The sequence below is a fragment of the Ovis canadensis genome, chromosome 11 (genome assembly GCF_042477335.2).
Source record: "Ovis canadensis isolate MfBH-ARS-UI-01 breed Bighorn chromosome 11, ARS-UI_OviCan_v2, whole genome shotgun sequence".
Taxonomy (NCBI): Eukaryota; Metazoa; Chordata; class Mammalia; order Artiodactyla; family Bovidae; genus Ovis; species Ovis canadensis.
Genome location: NC_091255.1, coordinates 16,701,804 through 16,718,070, shown reverse-complemented (window position 1 = coordinate 16,718,070; position 16,267 = coordinate 16,701,804). Strand labels below are relative to the sequence as shown.

At 53.7% G+C, this 16,267-nt stretch overlaps 1 protein-coding gene across 18 annotated transcripts in view; it reads right to left on the bottom strand.

Annotated features, from left to right (window-relative positions):
* MSI2 (musashi RNA binding protein 2) overlaps positions 1 to 16,267 on the bottom strand; it is a 403,146-nt gene that overhangs the window by 135,826 nt on the left and 251,053 nt on the right. For all 18 annotated transcript variants that reach the window (XR_011259687.1, XM_069602551.1, XM_069602544.1 and 15 more), the window contains one exon: positions 4,879 to 4,927. Coding sequence is in view for 17 of the 18 variants with exons in the window: in XM_069602551.1 (XP_069458652.1) it covers positions 4,879 to 4,927 (49 nt within the window). In the remaining variant the exon portion in view is untranslated. The remainder of the gene's footprint in view (positions 1 to 4,878; positions 4,928 to 16,267) is intronic.

Genomic DNA, 16,267 nt, shown 5'->3' with positions numbered 1-16,267 from the left:
CCTCCCGGCCCCCGCTCCCAACCAGCCTCCCCACCACCACCCACTGAAGAGCAAATTAGAAAGAATGGCATCTTGTTCCTTCCTCCCCCCCTGCTCACCTCCAGCTCCACTCTGGAATCAATACCTGATGCTGAATTCAAGATCTTATCTGAGTTTTGCAAGGATAAAGCAACAAACTTTTCCCCAATGATTAAATCCTTAGATGATCAGCCCAATATTTTTCAGCCCACCTCTAAGAACATTTAGACAGCAAATGAAATGACTCTGGAAAGACTGGAAAGCCACCATTCTCTCTCCCCTTCTGGCACAAAGAATCCCAGAGAAGGCCACAGAATGAAGTGATGGAAGCTAAAGAAGGCCCCAGCTTCTCCCAGTAGCTCAGCTCCCCGTCGGGCTGTAGGGACCAGACATGTGACTTTTCGAAACTCCACTTGCCTCGGTTTATCCATCTGAAAAATGGAGCAACACTGTAGTCCAGCAAGAGGATAGATGTGGAGGAGGACTAATAATAAGGAGATGCTCAAGTGCTTAAGGAGGAGGGCACGGCACTCCAGTACTCTTGTATGGAGAATCTCACAGACAGAGGAGCCCAGTGGGCTATAGTCCAGGGTCACAAAGAGTCGGACCCGACTAGAGGGACTTGGCACACACGCTCGTAGAGCGGTTAAGGGTGCTGGCTCAGGGTTGGACAGGCTGGGCTTATGTCTAGGCTCTGTGTGGACTAGTATGTGGCTCTGGGTAGCTTCGTTCAAGCGCCTGGCTGAGGGGTGCTTAGAATATAGCTACTTCCACTGCGAGTGCCAACACGACCTGGTTAACACAGAACCCCGTGGTGAGTACTCTGATGGCAGGCGGGAACCCCTTTCAGGGATGAAGGCCATCCTCACCAGCTGCTGGGCCTGCTGCTGCATGGTGCTCCAGCTCCTGGTCCCCTCCGGGACTTCCTCAGCGCAAGGCCAGGAGGACACCTGCTTCTGGGGTCAGCTGCCTCCCACGTCTGAGCAACATGCAGGTGTGACTGGGGCAGTGGGAGGGCCACCCTCCCTTCAAACGCCGCAGGGCATCCCAGGTCAGCAGAGCAGCCCCCATGAGCCCCCTGCCCCGCCTCAGGGACCCACACCTGCAACAACTGCTCCCCTCCCCCAGTGAGAACAGGAACGGGAGACAACCTGGGCCACACTTCCAGTTAAAAGCTCAAAGCCAGAAGCACACTTCAGGCCCCGGGGCTCATCAGTCCTGGTTCCTGTATTTTCCAGAGGCGGAGCTGGAGGGTTTGGAGAGGTCAGAAGCACCCCTAGCTAAACCCAAGGGGCCCACAGGGGCTGGAAGGCGGTCCCAGAAAGGATGAAGGGGGGGAGATTCCACACTTCCGTGTGAATCAGATGCTGCGTGGCCTTCCTGCTTCTAGCAGGGAGGACGCATCTCCCCAGGGGGCTCCCCTCCCTAGAGGGCTCACTGTTCCCTGGACCCTGGACCCTTTCCCAGGGTGCCACTGCAATCCAAGTGCGGATGTACAAGGGGAAGAGACACAGGCTGGCACCCCCGTGAACAGGAGGAGCAGACTGCTGTGCAGATGCCACTGAGGACTGCCTACGTGCCTGCGGGGCCCACGGGGGAGAGGGTAGGTGACGCCCACCGTGGGGCCAGGAGGGGAAGTTCTGCCCAACGCCTGGCTCCTAAAGGCAAGCGTGGCCTGACTCCCCGAAGGCCAGGCCCCATGCCCTGGAGTTTTTCCCGCATGGCGGTGGTCACAGCTCAAGGGCATACAGGTGGTATTCAAAGCGCGCGCGGCGGAGGACATGTCACCGCCCAGGCCGCCCAGCAGAGCTGGGTCAGACGCTGATGGACAGCACTGAACGGTGCCCTGACACCACGGAGGGGCTAACGGTCTGCACCTCTTTCAGCGGCGAGCTGGCGGCAGCACCAGCCAGAGAGGCGTCCTCAACTTCTGCTGGGGCAGCGCTTTCCTCATGATAAGATAATGGAAAGCAGGAAGCTGAGGAGGTGAAGGGAAGGTTAGGGCAAGGTGGCCGCAGGAGGATTTTATTTTCTCGTGCTTATCACCCGATTTCAAACGTGCATTCCATCAGGCCAGGGCCGTGGGGCCTGCCTGCTCCCCATCCATGTGACTAGAGCTTCTGTTGTGATACGTTCTTGTATTTCTGAGAAAATTCTTTCCTCCCCTAATGCTCTGAGCCAGTGAAGTTATTACCCCAGCTGTGGCCCCCAGGCCAAAGGGAAGCTTTTCTCAGCTGGAGGGGCTGGAAAGCGTGGGCAGCCCGAAGGCCCTGCTCACACAGGGAGAAAGAACAGTGGAGGGGAGGCAGAGGTCTGCACAGGGGCAGCCAGCAGCCGGCGCCAGGGCCCCCCTGCTGAAGCCTCTAGGCACGCGGCCCCTCCTGCCTTCTCTTACCCGCTTGGCCAGCACCAGGCCAGCCCCAGGCTGCACCACGCAGGCCGGCTTCCTGTGCCACCGCACACACCCTGAGCTCAGTAGGGCTCAACTCTTGGTTGAGCTCAGCTGCCATCTTGAGATTCTTAGTGGTTTTTGACACCCTGTTCTGACTCCACAAACCATGTAAGGGGTCTGGCACCGACCAGAGGAAGGGCAGGAGGCTATGGGGCGGGCTGCGCCCTCGCCAGGGGCTCGGCCCACCTTCCTGCCCTTGCCTCACCAGGGGCATGAGCGACGATGCTCCCGGAGCCACCCTGAGCACTGGGCCACAGAACGAGCTCCCTTCAGCTCACAACCAGAAACCCTTCCTTGACCCGGTCACAGAGGGGCCGCCACCCCGTCCCTGCACCCGGCGCCCCTGGAGAAGGAGAGGAAGCTTCCCCAACAGCAGGTGGCCCCTGGGTCAGAAAGAGGGGAGGCTTTTCTGGGGGCCTCCTCTGCAAGCTGGCTGGGGGCCTGATGCCCTGGCTGTGAATCTAGCTCCGCCTGCTATCAGCTGAGTGCCCAGAGACTCATAGTCACTTCCCCTACCTCGGGTCCCTCAGATGGCGGACCTCTTTCCCTGCTCAGCTGAGATGGTTCAACAAGATGATCCATCATCTTCTCCCACACAGGGCCTAACGCAGAGCAGGAGATCAAAAACACCTTTATTCCATGATATTCAGAAGAGAAGGACAACCATACTACCTAGAAACTGCTGCGGAGTCTCCTAGGATTATGAATTCTAACACCGAACGCCAGTGCCTCGCTCAGATGAGCTATGCCCACCCTGAAAATCAAAGGCTGGAAACACCCTTCTCAACAAACCCAGTCCGCACGTGGAGACAACAAAGAACAGAACCTGAAATCAGCCGTCCTGGGTGTGAGTCCCCTCTCTGCCAGCTCTGGACGCTGCAAACCATCCTGTCAGGAGGGACTAACATTACCTGCATTTTGCAGATGAATAACCTGAGGCACGAAGAACTTACGGGGTTTTCCCGAAGTCACAACAACCCCCAGGGTCTGCTGTGAAGACCAAGTGAGAAGACGCACATGGAAGGAGTGCCGGGAAAACCCCACGGACCAAGGCAGTGCACGTGCTGACCGAGGGCAATCGAGGGCCGCCCACCGCCCGCACCGCCCTCCTGGGCGCTGACTCCGGGGCGCTGGAGGAGACAAGGGCAATCGTCGTCTTGCTCCCACCTGCAAGCTCGCCGTCCCTCTCCTTGCCTCCCGTCCTCCTCCCCGCCCCTCCCCAGCACGTACTCCACTGATGCCGCAGTTCCCACCCAGTTTCCCACGTTCCCTTTCGAGGATGCTGTAGCTGGATGGACTAGACGCTGGATTCCTGGGCGCCCTCGGGACTGCCCCTCCTCCTCCCAGCCACGCAGGCATCACTCCCCATCCTGCTCCTTTCTCCCTTTCACTCAGCCTGCCTGCTCAGAGCAGGAGAGACAGGCAGTCGACGCTGAGTAGCTGCTACTAATCTCAGGTGACAGCAAGAATGTAAACAACACAGGAAACATCTAAATGCAATCCAAGTGGCAAGGAGACACGGCTCGCTGGCTCCTTCTCTGGAGAACACGGCTTTCCTGCCACCCTCTTTCAGAAACTCTGCCCATGAACGCCCAGTGAATATGCACCCCAGAAACCAAGAACTTCCGGAGAACAGGACGACTGAACGCTGAACCGTAGCTTCTAGCCCTGCTTTCTCTGGGAAGGACTTTCTAGAGTCATCCGATTTTCTATTTACAGCAATCATTTCAATGTGTCCTTTTCTGGGGGCTGGGGGAGTGAGGTGGCAGAGGTTAGACACTCCTTTGAGAATCCATTCAAAGCTAAGAAACCTCTCCCAGGAATAACATAAAATATTTTGCATGTTTCATTTCAAGGGTTCTTAGACCCCAAGGTGAAATCCATTTTCTAAAACGTGGACAAGACACTAAGCACAGGAGATAATACAGGGAAGTGTAAACATCTTCCAAACGTCCAAGAGGCACAAAAGGGCATTTCTAGGTCTGTACTTACTCACTGCATAAACCTAGAGGCTTCTTTGTTGTTGCTTTCTTTTTTTTTTTTTTTTTTTTGCTCTTTAGATCCAGGGTGTGCTTCTAAACCACCTCCTTCAATGCAAATTGAGAACTCAATTGATTAACTGCTGTGAATAACTTCCACTTGGTTCGTTTAAAGCCTGGTTCAGCAAGGACCAAGAAGGTGTTGGGTGTGACTGCATGATTAAATGACAGTTCCCAAGCCCACAGGAAATGGTGTTTTAACGGTCCGGTATCAACTCTAGGTACCGTCTCGGCCCTCCATTTAACAAAGACCTACAACCGACGTCACCTCCAACTGCCTGATTTTGGAACAGTCGCTGCGCCTTTTGTCTGTGGGGCTGGGGCCCAGGAGAGGACAGAGGGGCTGCTGGCTCACGTGGGGCTTCTTACCTCTGTGCCTGTTGGTCGTCTTATCAAACATCAGCATTGCATCCTCCACCTGCACAGCAAACACAAAACAGAGTCTGCTTCAGGAACTTTAACAAAATACGGGACACGTTGCACGTTCAGGGGAGGGGGGCAGTTTCCATTACAGAAATCATGCTGCTCACTAAAACCTATTTGAAAACACAAATATTAAAAGAGAAAATAAATCACTGTCTTTCCGTCTTTCCAACCTAGCACTGCCACATGTAGCATCTGGTGTACTTCCCTCTAATTTTTGTGAAAATCTGTGCCTCTGGCTTCCCTGGCAGCTCAGTGGTTAAAAAAAAGTCTGCCTATCAGTGCAGGAGATGTGAGTTCAGCCCCTGGGTCAGGAAGGTTCCTGGAGAAGGAAACGGCAACCCACTCCAGTATTACCCACTCCAATATTCTTTGCCTGGAAAATTCCATGGACAGGACATGGGGTTGCGAAGAGTTGGACATGACATATAGCATAAATGCATGCGTGCCTATTTTAACATAGTTTAAAATCATATCACACATGGAATTTCCCCCTTGTTCTTTTTTACTTAGATAATATCACAACACTGCAAACATCTCCCAGAGAGCTACATCACGAATACTATCTTTTATTCCCCTAGATTTTTTTGTGGTAAAATACTCAGAACTTTAAAACTGCCACTGCAACCCTCTTTAAGTGCACAGTTCAGTGGTATCAAATACATTCACAAAGTTGCAGGAGCATCGCCACCATTCATCTCCGGAACTTTTGCCTCTCGTAAAACTGAAACTCTACCCCCTTTAAGGGGGACCCCGTCGTCCCTTCAGCCTATGGCAGCCACTTGCCCACTTTCTGTCGCCAAGACTGGGACCCCTCTAAGTCCTTCACGTAAGTGGAATGACACGGACTTGTCTTTTTTTGTTACTGGCTTATCTCATTTGGCATAAAGTCCTCAAGGTTCATCTGTCTTCCTTTGATGTATAGATCACATTTGCTCATCCACTTTGCCCATTGATGAACACTTGGATTTCAGCTGTTGTGAATAATGCCGCTATGAACACAGGTGTACAAATATCTCGAGTCTCTGCGTTCACTTCTTTTGGATATATACCCAGAAGTGAAGCTGCTGGATCATACCGTAACTTGTACTTTTATTTTTTTGAAGAACTGCTGTACACAGTGGCTGTACTACTTTACATTCCAAACAAAAGTGCGCAAAGGTTTTAATTTCTCTATATCCTTGTTAATACTTGCCATTTTCTGCCTTAAAAACAAACAAACAAACAACAGTCATCCTAATGGGTGTGAGGTCTTGTGAATACTAGCTTGACTGTCTCATATTTCATGGAGGGAGATGCTATAGCTTACTTAATCATCCTTCAGGATGTTTCCAGTTATAAACAATGAAACCTGAACATTTTGATTGTTCTGGGCTGAACTATCTCCATCCCCCACCCCTGCCAAATTCATATAGTGAAGTCCTAATGCCCAGATTCTGAGAATGTGACTGCATTTGAGGAGAGGATATAAAGAGGCAACTAAGTGAAAATGGTAACCTGATGGTTAGCTAAGACAGTTCCCATGAGAGCTGACTCCTTGGGAAAGACCCTGATGCTGGGGAAGACTGAAGGCGGGAGAAGGGGACGACAGAGGATGAGACGGTTGGATGGCATCACCGACTCGATGGACATGGGTTTGAGCAAGCTCCGGGAGTTGGTAATGGACAGGGAGGACTGGCGTGCTGCAGTCCATGGGGTCACAGAGTCGGACACGACTGAGCGACTGAACTGAACTGAAGTTAAAATGCGGTCCTTAGGGGTGGCTCTGATTTGGTATGGCTGGGGTTCTTACACAAAGAGGAAGCCTGGACACAGGTACAAAGAGATCCACACTCACGTCCCACACAGACCTACAGAAACCGCTTACGAAACCAGAGTTGGCTTTGAAGTCCACTCCTTTCACTTACGATCCAGCCCTTCACCCGCTTCACAGGAGACACATCGTGAGCGCAGGCGCTGTTCTGAGACCATCAGCCATTCACTTGCAGGCTGCACCGAGTCTGGCCAGGTGTGTAGCCTGGTCTCCTCGAGCATTCTGTGCCCAAGGTTGGCAGTGAAAACACAACCCAGAACGTCCCTGGCGCTCCAGTGGTTGGGAATCTGCCTGCCAATGCTGGGGACACAGGTTTGATGCCTGGCCCGGGAAGACGCCACAGGGCAGCCAAGCCCTCGGACCACGGCTTCTGAAGCCCAGGTGTCCATGCTCCACCACAAGAGAAGCCAGCCCGAGGAGAAGCCCCGCACACCGAAAGGAAGAGCAGCCCCTCTCCACTGCAACTAAAGAAAGCCCACGCACAGCAGGGAAGACCCAGTGCAGCCAAATATAAATGAATGAGAAAAATACAATCCAACCACGTGGCTGCGGCTGGACAGAACTGTTAGCCAGAACTGTGTGCGTGTGCGTGTGGTGTGTGTGTGTATCTGTGTGTGGGTGCGTGTGTGTGGGTGCGTGTGTGTGTGTGTGTGTGTGTGTGTGTGTGTGTGTGTGGTGGGGAGGACCGAGCACTGTTCACTGGAGCTCAAAGGCTCACAGATGAGCCTGGGGGCCTGAGCTAAGTCAGCTGAGAAAAAGAATCATCGGCTATTCATTCTCACTCCTCCCAGACGACAGTCTTCAATGGAGGGGAAGACACTGGGCGAAGCAATAAAAAGGTTTAAAATGGTGCCTCCCGACAAATCAAATCTATTTTCTTAGGTGCTATCAAATATAATAGGGGAAGAGCAAAGTCAAGGTAAGAATGGAAGAAGGGGTAGGCAAGCCAGACACAAACCTCTGAGGGACTGGCCTAGCTTCAAAATCCCTTCTGGAGTCAGGGCCCCCTTGTGTTGCTAAGCAACCGAGCCTGAACAAACAGGCTCCCGGGGCCTTCCCCTTCTGCTCCCCATTCCCGCAGTCAGCGCCTGGGAGAGAGAGGGCCCTGCACGGTGGCTGCTCCTCTGGCAGGGAGCTGCCCTCTCTCTCCCAGGCACCAGGCTGAGGGGAGCAGGCGATGCTAGTCTGGACAGGGGGGTGCCTTCACCAGACCTTTCCCCGGCCAGGCAGGCTTGATGAGCCCCCAGACACCTGCTGACACCAGACACGCCGCAGCGGCCCGCCTCCCACGCGCCCCTTGAGCCAGCCCGCCAGAAGATCGACTGGCTTGTTTGTACACAGAGCCGCCACGCTTGCACATATGGCCGTGCAGACCCAGACCCTGGGCCTCGACGAGGATCCCACCGCCTGGGGTGCGGGCTGGGGGCGGGGTGACGGGTGAGGCCCGCCGGTACCGCGCACGTAAACCTGACGTCTGTTTCACACCCATCACCATATTTTCTAAGAGGTTTGCCAGGTCCTTATTTTGAGCTGAAAATGCCTAATGGTAAGAAAAACAGTCTCCCTTCTGTGTTAGCCATGTTTGGGTACTGAAACTCAGATCCCCTTAGGAAATAAATATTTTGAATTAAAAAAAGTATTTTCAATCCCCACCCGTCCCCGCCACCCTTTTCACACTGTTTAATTGGGTCCCTCTTTGCCTTCTTACGCTTCAGCGTTTTCTGACGCTGCCCTCCTAACAGCTGCTCCACCCTGGTGAGCGAGGAGGAGGATCTGTGTACGTGTTTTGGGGGCAACCATTGTCGTAGAAAACAGAGCTCTTTCCTCTACAGAGCGGGGTACAATGGGCCTCACAAAGACCTCCTGAACAGATAAAGCGACGGGGCGCAAGGAAAATTCTATTAACGCTTTACAAAACAGGACATCTAAGGAGTAGCTAGAGAGGAAAGAGAAAGGGAAAAAAGAAAAACCAATATGAATAAGTCCCCGTGCTTGGGGGAAGAAAACTTTTCAGCAATTGCAAAACACTTATTAATTCAGAGAAGGCATCAGTCCGATAGAAATCTGGCAGGACAGCAAGAGCTGAGGCTGGAAGCATCTGAATATACAAAGATGAACAGAGTGGAAAACACGGCCTCACATACGGGGCTGTTTCTCACGGTTCCACGCGAATCAAACAGGAGCGGCTTGTGGGAGTCTCCATCACACAAGGACGTGAGGGGTACGGTCAAGGGAGCTGGTGCTCAGCCCCAGAGACAGCAAACTGCTAACTGTGTCTGTCTGTCTCTCCTCCTCCCTCTCTCTCTCTCACATACAGAGAGGTAGACTGCCTGGCTGTGTGGAGTTCAGCCTGCAAGCCAGGCCTCGTTCACGGAGCTGGAAGAACACAAGGGAGCTGGCGGGCGGGTGGACGCGGGCATTTCTCTGACTTCAGGGGGAAAACACCACTATCCCTGGTTGGAATACAGCTTCAAAGGCCCCACCCTCCTCGTCAAGATCAGCACTGCTGTTGGTTTTGCGTTGACGGTGCCCTCACTGGTCCGTACAGATTTCTTTGTATATACCAGAAGTGGGGGCCCACAGGCCTAGTGGCCCCATGGGATCCTGGGGTGGGGATCAGGGGAGGCGGTGTCTGAACCTGGGCATGTGTGTCCCATGTCCTGGCACCTGCCTGATCTGTCTGGGGAGGAGAAAAGTGTTCCAGCCTTGAGATCTGCCTTCCAATAACTTCAGGCAGGTATAAAACATCCTGACATCCTCGACGGTGTATCTTTGGAAACGACAGAGCAGGGCAAGTAACTCTTAAGGGAGCTGCTTGGGGATGCCCCTGTTGTCGTCCGACACCAGGGGGTCATGAACCTGCAACCCTGACCCTTGCAAGGCTCAGACGACGCTGTGACCTCCTCAGAGGTGCCCCACAGACACCCCGCCCCATCTGAGAGTCAGTTCTGGGGAGCCACACTGTCTCCGTGGCATGGGGATTGCGCAGGGCGTCTCAAACCTCCTCCCTTTCAGAATCACCCAGAGAACCGGTTGCTTCAGCCCCAGGCTGTCTGGTTCAGGAAGCAGCGTTTGCATGTCTAACAAGCACCAGCTGTCGGCCTGTGGACCCCACTTTCCATGTGCTGCTCTAAGGGGGAGAAACGAGAACAGAAGTTAAGACAGTGGACAGAGCGGTGTCCTCCTCTTTGCACACACTCAGGGCTCAATACAGGAGCCAAATTTCTCTCACAGAGCCAATCAGGGCACACCAGCGTGGCAACCGACAGCCCGCTCTGCACCCTGTCTCTCGGACATTTACGCTCCAAGATCCTGAAAATGGCGACAGCAGAACCCCGACGGAAAAGGCGACAAGCAGAGGGGCCTCCCAGTAGTAACCAAGCTGTCCCGGCACCCAGTGCAGGAGAAATTCGGACTCTACTCGGGCGACAGAAGCGTCCCTTCTAACAGACTCCAGCTAATGGCTACATCGTTAGGCCAGCTCAGCTGGGATCAGAAAATCTAATCAACTAACTTTGCTTTTTTGTGACACGTATTTATTAGGTGTGCACTAGTTGCGAAGTCTCAGCCTAAGTTCCAAGTAAGAGGCATATTATATAGGTTCCTGGTATACAGACTGCATTAATGACCCCCACACCCTTTATCTTGAAATTCTGTATCAACAGCTCCCCTTTCAAAAGAGGCAGAGTCTATCTCCCCATCCTGTGTATCTGGGCTTGACTTGCTGTGGTCAGTAAAAGAGCTGGAGAGGGTGGTACGCCTGCGGAGGGCCTGGCCTTGTGAGGAGCTCTGGGTTCCAGTTGGCCGTTTCTGGCATCTCTCTGCCATCACCACGAAACAGACACGGCCAGGCTGGCCTCAGACAGGATGGGAAACACGTGGAGCAGGGCCCAGTGCCCTCAGGGGCCCTGGTGAGACCAGCCTAGATGGGCAGGCAGCTGGGCAACCCCAAAACAAGCACGTGAACCTGGCCGAGACCAGCAGAGCCACCAGCAGAGTCTGGTGTCTACTCCAGACTCGGGGCATAAACAGCTACTTTCTACCACAGAGGTTCTGCGCTTGTCTGTTAAACAGCATTCTTGCGGCAACAGGCAACTCATACATGGCCCCTGCTCGCTCACTCTCTCTCTCAAAAAAAAAAGAAAGCTTTTAGTCTATAAGAAGGTACACAGGCAGTCTTAAGTAGTATCAGCCAGTGAAGAAAGACGGGGGAAGGGGCGGAAGGAGGAAGGAGGACTATGGCCCGAGTATTAGCCCATCAACTCCACCGTCCCAGTGGAGTCCAGGCGTGCGGGTGTGAAGGGACTGCTCCTACATCTCTCCCCAGGAGCGAGGTTGGAGACCGAGATCCTGGAAACGCCAAAATAAGTTGGCAACACGCTCCTCAGCAAATAAGCATCATGAAAATCTGCAGTCATTAGCACTCAAGTCAGTGGGTGATGCCTCTCTAATCCTAACTCATTTAATGAATGAAGGAACCTTCTCTATAATGAGCCGAAAGATTTACGGTGAGCAGGCGTTCTTGCTGGGTGATTTCAGAAGTAGGCAGAAGATGCTGGCCATATCCAGAGGGGAGACGTTAGCCCGCCCAGCTCCTACACTGCCTGAAGAGAAAACCTTTCAAGCCATGGATCAAAGCAGCGCCTCGCGAGAGAGGTCAAAAGCTCTGCTGGCCAGGTGGGCTGGCCGAAGGCTGGAACCCCAGGCGGTGCCCTCAGACCCCTGCCGCTTCTGCCTGTGGTTTGGCTCCACAAGCAGGCAGCAGGTGAACGACGCTGATCTGGGGATGCAGAGAACTTGGTCCCAGGAGAGGACGAAAGAGCTGCTGGTCAATAACTCAGCAGGTGCCGGGCCACAGCCGAGCGTGGCAGGCGGCGTGGCACAACGCACGGGCAGGGTCCAGGCTCCAATTCCAGCTCCACCAGAGGCTCACTGGGGACAGGGCGCCTCCCTTCTCAGCCCTTACGTTTCTCATCTGTGAAGGCAGGGAGCTGCGTGGGGTGGTCACTGACGACCCATCCGCAGAGATTCTGCCGAGGACCCCGAGATGGACCACACAGCCTGCTGGGACCACAGCTGGGAGCTCAGGCTCACCAGGGGCCCTTCCAAATCCCCTGCGCCTTGAGGACGTTCCAGGCTGTGGAACGTTTGCTGTGGCTGGCCAGCATGCCTGGAGAAATGTCCCACCCCCTCCTGGCACACGCACATATGCACATACACCACAAACCACACGTATCCAGAACAAAGCAGGAAATGGCACTTCAAGTGATCCTTAAATTATCTGGTCAGACACAACGAGGGAGAGGGAAAGGAAGCGAAGAGACCCAAGCTCTTCAAACTCCCCCGGAACAAATGCCTTTCATGTTGCTTCCTGCTCCCACTCAAACACTCCAAGCGTTCGTTTCAATAAACGCCCATAAATGCGATACCAGGACACTACAGTGTGAGGGGTTTAACAGGTCTGCTGATGCTCTATAAACTCCAGGCCCTGAAGTCACAAGGGTGGAGTGTTATATACTAGGCAGGCCTGCCCAGAACAGAGGAGCCTGGGATCCAGGCTGGAGACCAAGGCGGCCTGATCCCCGGGAGCGTTTCTGCACGGAGGATAGCATGGCTCTGCACTTTTGCCCAAGAACTGGGTGAGCGAGTCTAGTTCATGGAGATGAGACTGCTCAGCATGCTCTGGCCTTGACGAGTAAGGACAGTCTATCTTCAATCACCGCCCAAAAGGAAGAAAAGTGGAGGAAAAGGAGCAGGCAGGAAAAGCCCATTAGCTCACGCTGAAATCTCGATCGGTAGTTTTCAACCCTGACTGCTCAGCAGAGTCACAGGAGGAACTTAAAAAAAAAACAAAAACAAACCCCATTGCCAGGGTCACACCCTGACCAGTGAAATCAGCCTCCGGGGGGCAGGGGGTGGCAGCGGAATGTTTACAGCTCCCCCACGGATTCCAGGGGCCGCCAAGGCTGAGAGCCACTGTCCTAACGGGTAAATACAGCAGAGTTGAGCCTTCATCACAGCGTATGTGGGTGGAGACGGGCCCTAAATATAAAGGGGCATCACCCGGATCGTCAGCTGCCTGAAGGCTGGCTGTCTGTCCCCTGCTGGATCCGCAGGCCCCGTGCCACAGGTGGCTTTGGGGGGGGGGGGGGGCTCTCCTCACCTTGTCTTGGTCTTAGGACAAGACAGTCAAAGTTCAGTTCAGAAGGAGGCTCGGAAGGGCCAAAACCTGAACACAGCACTTTAAGAACCTAAAGAAACTGCTGCATTTTTTTTTTCACCACCATCAATAACATTTTCACTTGTATTATTGCTCTGGACTGCACGACAATCCCTGAAGGCAGGGATTATTACAAGCTCTCTGAGCCTCAGTTTCCTCCCTGGCGGGCCTGGAGCTGGGCCCAGGACTCCGCAGCTGGTGGTCTGAGTCCGCGTGCCAGCCGGGCCTGCTTGCCGTGGCTCAGGCTCCAGGACGGCAGGCACACAAGCCCCTGGGCCCCCAAGCCCCCGCCTGCAGCTTGGGAGGCTGCAGCCAGTGAGGTGCTGAGTGGGCTAGGCACTTCCTTCATTCCAAGACTCAGAAAATTCTAATCTGTATCCACCTGAAGGTTTCTCTATGTTGACTCAAGCCCATGCCTTCAATAAGTAACAGGACAGCCTGCTCAGTTTCTCCCCAGTTCTTTCTTTGGTAGTAAAGTAGAAATTGCATTTGCTATTTCAACCATTTTTTGGATAAACAATTCAGTGGCATTAAGGACATTTCCTAAACTCTTCATGGAAGGCTCCTAAGTCTTACTATGACCAGAATGTTCTTTCCCCACTAGCAAGACTCTTTTACTGGCCCTATTTTTTTTTTTTTACTTTTAATTATTTTTAAATTCACTTTAAACGAATTCTTTAATTCATTTTCCCATTTAACTTAAACAAAAACAAAACAAACCCTCGTGTTCATCAGAGAGCAGTTGTGAATTCATAAAATGGACGCTTGCCATAGGTATTAAAGGGTGTGGGGTGTCTATCCTGGAGGTGCAGACAGTTTACTACATAAAGGCAGGGATTCTGATTCCATACGTAAATATCAGAGTCTAGGCTATGAAATGTCTTCCCCCTGAAATAATGGTGACTGTAATAGCTACCATTTACTGGAGCTTAATAGGCAATTTGCAAAGCTCATTTAATTATCACAATAGCTCTGAGATAGATATTATCACACCCATTATATAGGTAAGGAAACGGTGGCTCATTGCGATTAAGTGACTTGCCTAGGATCACACGTGCAGCAAATGACGGAGCCAGATTTACACTCAGACGCATGCCCACATCTTTCTCCTGGTCTCCCTCGACTGCGTTCTATTTTTGAATCCCCAGGGCCCCGTGTAGCTGCACTGTCTCCCGAGTGAACCAACAAATACTGCCTTAAAACTCTACCAAAAAGTTAAGAAAGGTGATGAGGTAACCAAGGCGACCGCTGTAGACTGTCTCTGGCAGGCTCGGGAGAAGAAAGAAGGGTTGGAGGGAGGAGCAAATGGAGAAGGAGGCTGAGCGGTCTCTTCCCTCTAGACGGGTGAACTCGAGAACCCCTGAGCCCACTGTCCACTCTGTGGTCAGTCACAGAGCAGGCTGGGGGCACGGCTGGAACAGGCAGAGGGGTCCCAGAACTCAGCCCTCAGGCTGCCAGTGTGCCCGCTGGGCACCAGCCCTGAGAATGCTGAGTCCCACTTCCTGGAGCTGTGAGGAGGCCTTCAGGTGGGGGGGGGGGGGGCAGTGACTGATGCACAGGGCATGCTCATTGCGAGATATTTGTTGCAAGTCACCGCCCCACCCCTGGCAATCCCCGGGTGCGTGCACCTACACACAGGCGTGTGCAAACGTACACACACCCTACACCGTTCACTGGAGGGGCGTGCCCAATGCTGTGCGACTCCTTGCTGCAAACGGGTCACGCGCAGGGGCAGCCGCTAAAGAAACTAGCGTGTCCTCAGGGGCGCAGTCCCAGAAGGCACCCCTCAAATCCAAGCAAAGCACGCGAGCACCTGCCTGGACGGCCTCCGGTGGAAGGGGGCCCAGGCTGGGCCCAGCATCACCCCAGAGGGCAGGGCTGGAGGCTGTCTCGGGGGACGTCCCCACCAGGGTGAGACAGGCGGCTGCGAAGAAGGAGGGTGGTGGGAGAGGGACCAGGACAGGCCGGGCGCGAGCTGCCAGAGGAGAAGCAGTCGGTTCTGCAGGCTTGACAGCTGTCACGCGGAAACAGCATCTGGCCTAACGGCCTCCCGAGCGTGGCGCCTTCACATGGTGATGGTGAGCGCCGGAAATCCACGGCCCGTTTGCGGCGCTGGCTGGGAGTGCGCGTGTGCGTGCAGGCGGGCGGGCGTGCACTCTGGGCGGGCAGGCTGCCTCAGGCTCCTCTCCCCCCAGCCCAGCCTCTACCCATCAGGCCGCACCTACCGTGAAAAAGGCCCAAACCTGCCAGCTCCGGAGGAGACAGGCGGGTCATTAGTGGAGCACTGATGTGCCGTAACACTCTCCTGCATTCCCATTAAACAAATACTAAACTGCTAATTGCCAAAATGGATCTCCACAACTCTGACCGAACAGGGGAAGGGTTTGTAATTACCAAGTGTGAAAACGCGCAGCCTGTAAATAACCACCTCATCTGTCCTAATACGGGCTGATATTGATGGGCATGAAATAAACATCAGGACCAAATGGAAAAATCACCCGCATCTCCTGTGGCCAATGCAGTCTCGAATGGTGACAAGCGTGGCTGCAGTCACCGGCTCGGGGAGGCAAGAGGGGAGAACGGACTTGGGCGGGCTTGGAGAGTCTAGGTTCCAAACCCGACTTTCTATCACTTGGGCTTTCAGCATCTTCTTTCAGCCTGGAGGGCAGGCTGTGGTTTGATGACGGGATAAAAGGCTGGCCTGCACCCCGGGAATGCCCAGGCGCAGGACCCTCTGCAACAGGCCTTCAGGGCACATTCTGTCCTGCCCTCTTGAACAGACTGGCTGGCGAGGATGGAGAAGCAGGGAGACAGAGAGTTTTGCTAAGGTGACGTGTTTATTCATGAACCAGTGTCTATCAAGGCTATCCTATCTGGCCGACGCAGAGTTTGTTGCAATGCATGGATAAAGAGCATTGGGGTTTAAAATCACCTCTGGGCCCCATGTCACGCTACCACTGGGATGGCAGGTAGACGAGTCTGAAACGGAAAGTGTTAGTTGCTCAGTCGTGTTCGACTCTTTGCGACCCTCATGGACTGTAGCCTGCCAGGCTCCTCTGTCCATGGGATTCTCCAGGCAATAATACTGGGGTGGGTTGCCATTCCTTTCTCCAGGGGATCTTCCCAACCCAGGGATCAAACCTGGGATTCCTGCATTGCAGGCAGATTCTTCATCATCTGAGCCACATAGGAAGCCCACAGATGGATCTATCAGATTCCAAAGACCTCCCTTCCCCCGACCGCACCTGATGAGGGGAAGATGACCTTCCAGAGGTCACAGAAACGGTCTCCCCTTCACTCTC